General features: G+C 32.3%; 1 protein-coding gene across 1 annotated transcript; it reads right to left on the bottom strand.

The window, feature by feature from the left end:
• Window positions 1-5,225: 5,225 nt before the first annotated feature.
• Window positions 5,226-8,362, bottom strand: LOC134684066 (uncharacterized). Its single transcript, XM_063543355.1, has 2 exons — window positions 8,114-8,362; window positions 5,226-6,664 (listed from the first exon to the last, which is right to left on the bottom strand). The coding sequence occupies exons 1-2, from the start codon at window positions 8,132-8,134 to the stop codon at window positions 5,423-5,425; spliced, it is 1,263 nt and encodes a 420-aa protein (XP_063399425.1). The 5' UTR covers window positions 8,135-8,362; the 3' UTR covers window positions 5,226-5,422.
• Between the last annotated feature and the right edge of the window lie 261 nt (window positions 8,363-8,623).

The following is an 8,623-nucleotide window of genomic DNA, read 5'->3' as shown; positions in this document are numbered from 1 at the left end:
CCGTAAAATTTACGAAGGGATGATTTCAACTTCACCATTTGGAACTCTTGGTTTAATAGCTTCCTTGTGAGCAGTAACCCTCTATCAAGAAAATCATGATAGGAAATGCAAGCACGAAAATATCGTATCAATTGGGTGATATATACCTCGTATGCAGGTGCTGCTGGAATGTTGCTCCTTAGAAATGGAAAGTTCACAATTGGAATGCTGAAATCATCTCTTTTATCGTAAAGTTTTGTCTTCAACCGACCCTCATTGTCAATTTCTAGATGTAGGTCAAGATATGAAGCCAACTTTACTGTATCTGTAGTATCCTTTATCTCCAATTCGATAGGATAGATGCGTTCCACATAGTCACCAAATTTTGAATTGTTTAGTGAAAGAACGTCATCTCTATAGTTGAAAGTAGAGTTAAAGGATATTGCTAACTTCTTGTCTTTCTTCCTGAGAAGTTCCTGCATGAAGTCGGCCTCATAATAATAAAGAAACAAGTCAGCAAGTAGAGGGGGACAGTTTGTGCCCATTGGGATGCCAACAGTCTGTTGAAAAACACGTCCTCCAAACGTTACACATATGTTGTCAATCAAGAAATCACACAACAATCGTAATAATTACTTTCGCATTAGTGCTCCGCATTCCAAACTATCAATATAACAACAAGTTATTAATCTGTAGGATAGTGACGACTTATAAAAGGTTACTCATAGTAAGGAATAGATATATTTTTTTAAAACTTACTAAGAAAAATGCTAGAAGTACTTGACTTTCATAGCTCTTATATACCTATATGGAGTTATTTTCTTTCAGAACGTCAGGTCATTCTTTTTCAGAATCAACCCGGACGATACCATGTTTCAATGGTATATGCTCCAAGGCATAAAATAATGACCTGTGTAAGGTCATTATTTTCCTTGATTAACATGCAATCTATGATTAACTTCAAAATTGTATTCGTCTAATAGTTTTTTGGTGCCGATTTGGATATTTATTTTCTAAAGTTCAACCGATGATAGATGTAAAAGAAACCGTCATTGTAGACCCGCAATTTAATTTTAGAAACAAACAACGTGAAGTTTTGTTGATTTATCGCTATAATAATTATATAGAAACATTATCATATAGGTCAGATGAATGTTAATGTAGACTTTCATAAAAAAAATCAAGATTTAAAATATTCGTGTGTAAGATTTTGAAAATCTTATTGAGTCAAACTGAATAGGTTGATTGCTTAACGTCCAGTGGCAAATATTGCATGCATGTTCATAACGATACACACTGAATAGGAAATCATACTGTGACCTACATTTTTTTGTACATGCATTTATATTCGTCTTCGTGTCAGTTCGTAACTTTTTTTGAAATATATGTATACCTTTAACTTTATCAAATGATCAACTAATAAAATAATCATATATTCTATTGAATAACACGAAAGAGTCGATGCAGAGGGTATTTAATTTTATCCTGATTATCTTTTAATAAAATGTATTGCTGTTCGAAAGACAATCTTTCTAATATTTTCATTCGATTCAAGTAAAATGGTTAAATAAATAACAACTTTTCCGCGATAGAAATAACATAACAAAACGAAAAAACAACACATACCCCTCCCCCTTTTCCATAAGCTAATAAATAACTTACAATGTGTCTTGTATTTGTCATACACCGTTATCAGATGGTAATAATACATTTGTGTCCTACTTCATGCAGTTACAGTAACATTTTTATTGTGTATGGATAACAATTTTTAAAAGGTTAATATCTGAATTATTTAGTGAGTTTTATTTCACATTTTAAATGAGCCGCAGGGCGTATTAAACCTGAACGCATTAGAAAGGAATATCCCACTTTAGTGTTGTCGGTAAAAAAGGATACTTAATTTTACAAATCATTATAAAATTAATATTTTTTGACGGTATATAAGTCAGATAATGCTCGGGGTGTCAGGATTGTTCAAAGAAAGACCTCCCTCCGGTCGGTCTTTCATTTGATCAATCCTGTCACCCCTCGGTGTGTTCTACGACAAGAAAAACCTTAAAATATGCATTATCTATAACATAATTAGCATGCTTACACACTGATATGATATGGTTGTTGAATTGTATAAACCTGTACCAGTATAAAACAATATACATCTTGTGTGCTTGCATTTACCTACCCAATACGATATTTAATAAGAGCCTAAACATTTCGACGTATTGTTTACATTTTATAATTATGAAGTTCTAATTGTATCAAAAATACCGGTTAAAATTCGACTTAATACCGATATCCTGATATCGTGAGGTAAACATGCTACAGGGATGCTATTATTATTATATTAGTTGTTTTTCAATGAGAACTGCTCCCTTGTTTGGTTTGATCTAAATAAGGTGTTTTGTGAGTTGGAAACGAAAATATACATGATATTTTGAGTTTTATACAGCGGAGAAATATAAGACAACAATACGAAAGATCAACAAATGAACTTCGATTATCTCAGTTTGAAAGGTTTCCACGTATTTAAACAAGATTTGACTACCAAACAGTAAAAAACGCAGATGATTCTAGAAGAAATACCTAACAATTAACAGTGTTTTCTTGGCTTATGAACTACAAATTTTATTATAATGTGATATATAGGTAATCAAACATTTGTTTTTTCGATTTTTGGGAGTTTAGCAAGATATGCAATTTTTTAATAATATTGAGCAACTAACATTTTTGTTTGCATTTGATTTGGAATAATTGTATTTTATTTTATAAGATTCAGATAATATTTAGAAAGAAAATAGCATACCAGTACCAGGTAAAGGCATTTTTTCGTATTTGTAGCACATTTGACGAATTTCCAATGTTCAATATTGTGCCTCATTTAACATGTTTAACACACATTGACCCGTACGAATCATTGACGACCTGGCAACACAGAAAGTACGGTTGATAAGCTTCCGAATTATATTACAAAAACCCGTATGTTCGGTGGATGCATTATTCTCGTTTACTATGAGCCTGCTGTTTTAAATCGTCACTCACTATTGAGAATTGATTCCGTTATATTTTGTTGATTATAACTTATCTGTTAAGCTAATGTCTTCTTGCCATCTTCGGTACAAAATCTAAAAATGTATTTTTTTTACTTTCCTTTTTCATTCACGTTTCTTTATATGCATTGGGTTTTGTAAAACTTTAATTCCGCAAGTTAACAACGGTGAGTTTGTTTTCATTTATAACGTTTCATTGTAATGTCTGGTTAAAATAATGTTTAGTTAAATTGCAAATGATATGAGCATTTTTCTGAACATTTTTGACTTCACTATTCGAAATGCGACAATGTTGTTTAGACTCATTGAAAATCAAAAAGTGTCTTTCAGAATTCGAATAACTGAACTTTGGTGTGTGTATGTTCTATTGCTACTTGTTTGATGATCTTAAAAGAGGGACGAAAGATACCATATGGACAGTCAAACTCATAAATCTAAAACAAACTGAAAACGCATGTCTAAAAATGAAAAAGACAAACAGCCAAACAATAGTACACATGACACAACATAGAAAACAAAAGAATAAACATCACGAACCCCACCAAAAAACTAGGGGTGACCCAGGTGCTCCGGAAGGGTAAGCAGATCCTGCTTCACATGTGGCACCCGTCGTGTTGCTTATGTGATATCAAATTCGGTAAATAGTCAAATTCGGTAGGTCACATACATGCAAGGGTAGGGGATTGTAGTTACGACGTAAGGAGCATATCCGATATCATTTGTGAAACGGTAGTTTCATAAAGGTCAACCATCCCGTGATGGCGTCCGTAAAATTTATGAAGGGATGATTTCAACTTCACTATTTGAAACTCTTGGTTTAATAGCTTTCTTGTGAGCACGGGAATATTGTAGCAAATGGGAGATATATACCCCGTATGTAGGTGCTGCTGAAATATTGCTTCTTAGAAATGGAAAGTTCACAATTAGAAAGCTGAAATCATCTCTTGTGTCGTAAAGTTTTGTTTTCAACCGACCCTCACTGTCAATTTCTAGATGTAAGTCAAGATATGAAGCCGACTTAACTGTATCTGTAGTATCAGTTATCTCTAGTTCAATGGGATAGATGCGTTCCACATAATCACCAAATTTTTGATTATTTAGTGAAAGAACATCATCTAAATAGCGGAAAGTAGAGTTAAAGGATATTGCTAACTTTTTATTTTTCTTCCTATGAAGTTCTTGCATGCAGTCAGCCTCATAATAATAAATATATAAGTCGGCAAGTAGAGGGGCACAGTTTGTTCCCATTGAATGCCGACAGTCTGTTGAAAAACACGTCCTTCGAAGGTAACAAATATGTTATCAATCAAAAAATAAAACATCTTCATACTATCAGTTTCAGAGAATTTTTTGTTTAAATCAGAGTAATCCTTTATAAAGTAGGATTTATTCCTTCTTAAGACAAGCAATTTGTTTTTTAGTTTGGAATGTAGAATACTTGTGTAAAGAGTTAATACTTTTACAAGATGAAAAAGAGTTAGATTTTATATACTCTAAAAGATCTTTGAAATTTTTAAGTATCTACATCTGATTCACGCCACCTCTAATATGTCATGTGTGAGATATTTGTCAGGTCTGGTGATGAGGGGTCACCTGCCATGTAAGACGACACCGTGTCCATGTTGGCGTCTATTTCGGAAATTTTTTAAATAGGTGATGGATGAGCATGTTTTCTATCATAGTTGTAATGACACCCTCTGTGAATCAAATGAATAAGTCTCCTAGTTTTTTAATCAATCACATGTAAAGTATATTGTCGATTTCGATATGGTTCACTGGTACGCTGTGAAGGTTGCAGTCTTGTAATTGACTGCTCCATAGGCTAACATGCAAAACAGCTGATCTATTAAAATAAAAAAAATAAAAATGCTATATAGAAAAAAAAATCATGTTCATATCCTGTATGTACTTTGTGATTGTGATTTAATCGAAAAAGGGGGTCTTGCCACGAAGAATAAAAAGTTACGCAATCCTGAAGTCAAAACATTTTATTCCCTATCAATTTTTCCATTGTTTCCTTTTCTCGTTGTATCCGTCTATTTAGCATGTCCTTCTACTTTCTGTTTGCTATTTTTACTAGGCCGCACCACTTCCAGTAAACATGATATCCTTCTACTTTCCTGGATGGATATCCCCAAAAAAACGCAAGATTTTTTTTAAAGTCTATATATATATATGTATATATATGTTTCAATTCAGTTTAAACAAACAGAAAAAAAACCAGAAAAAATGCACTTTTTTATCTCCCTCCATGTAAGGACATTCAACGGAAGTTGAAGTTGTAATACAAGACTGTTATCTGTACATGGGTCTTATTATTTTAAAATTACCCAAACCAAAGCTTAAGCAACAAGCTAAAAATGTCTGTTTATTAGCTATTCATCTTAAGTATTTTAGATTCATGTAATAAACACAATATAATAGACTAAATATATGCACCATGTAAATACTACAATTTTAAACAAAATATAAGCTATGTTGTCAAAGTAGAATCCCTCTATTGTCGGCTTAGTTAACTTAATTTTTAAGTTTCTGATAAATTTTGCCACTTCTTCTTTCTGTTTGCCTATTAATTTTATTAACGTTTCTCTATTTCTGTTCAGCAGCTCAGCCAATGTCTTTCTTTCTATTTTCCATTTCTCTTGTATTTCCCTCTCTTTCCCTATCAATTCTTCTATTGTTTTCTTTTCTTGTTCTATCCATTCCTTTAGCATGTCCGTCTCTTTTCTTATCACTACGTCCATTCTTTCCTTTTCTTTTTGTATCCATTCATTTAGCTTGTCCTTCTTTTTTCTCATCAATACTTCCATTGTTTCGTTTTCTTTATGTATCCATTCATTTAGCATGTCCTTCCTTTTCGCAATCCAGTCAGCCATCGTATTCTTCTCTATTTCCAACAATTGTGTAAAAGCTTCCTTCTCTTTTTCTATCAAGTCAGTCAACGTGTTCTTTTCCTTTTGTATCAGTGAATTCATAGATTCTTTCTCCTTTTCTATCAATTTAATCATGTTAAGATATGTTTCTTTGTTTACTGCCATTGTGCCCTTATTGCTTATGGGTTTCGATAAAACAATATCATAATTTCTATACGTGTTACTGGATGATAACCAGATCATTTCAGTTAAAGTTTTGATATCTTGTTTAGTTTGTTCGTCTAACCTTTCGTGGTCTCCGGCTATCATGTTTATAAACGTATTGGCGTCTTTCACGATTGTTTCCGTCAACGTTGAATATTTGTGTTTTATCCATTCAGTTACCAATTTGTTGTCACCTCGATTACAAACAGTAATTTGTTTAATGTTTTCCCCAATCCATTTTAGTAATTCTTTTTTATCAGCGGTTGAGTCTTGTAAAATTATAATTCGGTACGTAACAGTAACGGATTCATCGACCAATAATACCATTTGAAATTTTATGGATTCATGTTTTGTAACGGGTTCCATCCAAGTGGTATCTGTTTGGTCGTCTTTCATCCAATTTATCAATGCCTTCGTGTCGTTTGTTATTAATTTGATTACGGTTTTAATGTTTTCAATTCGTTTTCGCTTATTTCTTTCTTCGGCTTGTCTAATATTTTTATATAATTTGACCCACAAAATTCGGTACGTAGTAACCATCGATATCCCAAGCCATGATAATACCTGAAACAGAAATAACGTTTATTTTCTTCGTCAGAGATATTTTGTCAAATTAGTTAAATAGTAATGAAAATAACAAATACGATGAATAAAACAGATGGATCTACGTTTAGTGGTTGGTATCAATTTCATACATATATAGGTCGATAAATTATTGAAAACTATGAGACGCATCTGCAAGGTTGAACAGCCAGGTCACAGGGCGGGAATTGTAGAATGTTATTTTTTTTTATTTTTGAACAGAGGTTGTAGACAGCGGATATATTCAGCTTTTTAATTAGTCATGATAGACCCCTGATAAAGTTATTACATAGCAGGGATTCTTTCGAGTAAAGACACGTAGCATTTCCCCAACACGAAAATAGAAAAATCACAAAAGTACTAAACTCAGAGAAAAATAAAATCGGAAATTCTCAAATCACATGTCAAAATGAAATGGCAAAATACATCAAAAACGAATGGACAACAACTGTCATATTTCTGACTTAGTACAGGCATTTTCAAATTTAGAAAATGGATGATTAAACCTGGTTTGTATAGCGCTAAACCTCTCACTTTGTACGAAAGTCTCATCAAATTCCGTTTTCTTTACAACAATGCGTGAACCAAACAGACATAATCAATAAAATAGTCAAAATATGAAGCACCACAATGACGGAGACCTACTCAATTTAACGGCTTCTACATAGACAAGGAAACTAGAAGAAGGTAGACAGTTTTAGTGTTTTATTTCAAGTAAAAGTTGTATCACTATAGATAAGCGGTCGAACAGCACTCTATGAATAGAAAACATTTGCAAACATTAAAAAGAAAAAACATTTTGGCATGCATGAGAAGGAAAAGATACGTATGTGAATTTTCCATAAAAAACCTATGATGTCCAGTCTTACTACAGACAATACACCCTAACTGACTGCGCCCTCTTCACAAAAATGATTTCACACAATACTACCTTATTAGTTAGGGTTTTGGTGAATCTTTACAGCTGAAATTTGGTAAGGTCTTTATTTCTGAAATGCTGACGAAGATTGAATTTTCACACACCAGCTGTTTCTCTTTTTGTTTGACATTTTTATATCAGTACATGAGTGTTATCGGAAGCCTTAGTAAGCTGGTTTTACAAGCGAATAAATGTTTTTATTCTTTACATTTCAACACTGACATTCTTAGGCCAAACGTGTATTTTATTTTATTACTTATTTACCATTAAGAATATTAAGTGTTCAATACATGTATGTTACTATGTGTTGACACTGGCATATTTTGTAGCTTGTCGATAATTTTAACATGTTTAATATACTAGTTTTCAATTAACATGAGTAAGAAGCAAAACCGGTGTATAACGTAACATATACTTAAGTTTGACATTAACGTATAAAAATATAAAAAAGAATACAAATTTACTTGGTACGTTAAGTACTATATTATGAACAAAACTAAAAAATAGCTCACCTTTATTGTATAGTCGTCCATAAATGTTTGTGTGGACTTCCGTAATTTGAACTCTATTTATAAGTACCGTATGATGCATTGGTTCTTAGAAGATCCTTTTGTTCTATACGGCTATAGAAATAAGTATTCATCATACTTATTAGGCATTCCAGAAATTAAACAGATAACACACTTTAAAAATCTGAAAAACGTGCCTCACCTTATATGATTATAAATTGACAATATTTTGTCATTCATTTATATTGTATAACTATGCAGGATTACAAAAGGTTAACATATCAAATTTCAATCGTCCCGATGACATGCTAACTTTTTCCTGGAATAATTCAAATCATTTTTGTATACATGGAAGTTTTTAAAAGATTTGTTTATAAAAATCAATAGTGTACATTGTGAAATGAACGGACAATTGTAACTTTAAGTTTACCCTATAACATACACTATGAGGTCTTGTACAAACATCGTCATGCGTTTAAATCAGTTTAAGTGCTCTTGCAATTTTTTGTTTAC

The sequence above is a fragment of the Mytilus trossulus genome, chromosome 9 (assembly GCF_036588685.1).
Source record: "Mytilus trossulus isolate FHL-02 chromosome 9, PNRI_Mtr1.1.1.hap1, whole genome shotgun sequence".
Lineage (NCBI taxonomy): Eukaryota > Metazoa > Mollusca > Bivalvia > Mytilida > Mytilidae > Mytilus > Mytilus trossulus.
This window is presented reverse-complemented; position numbering and strand designations above follow the sequence as displayed.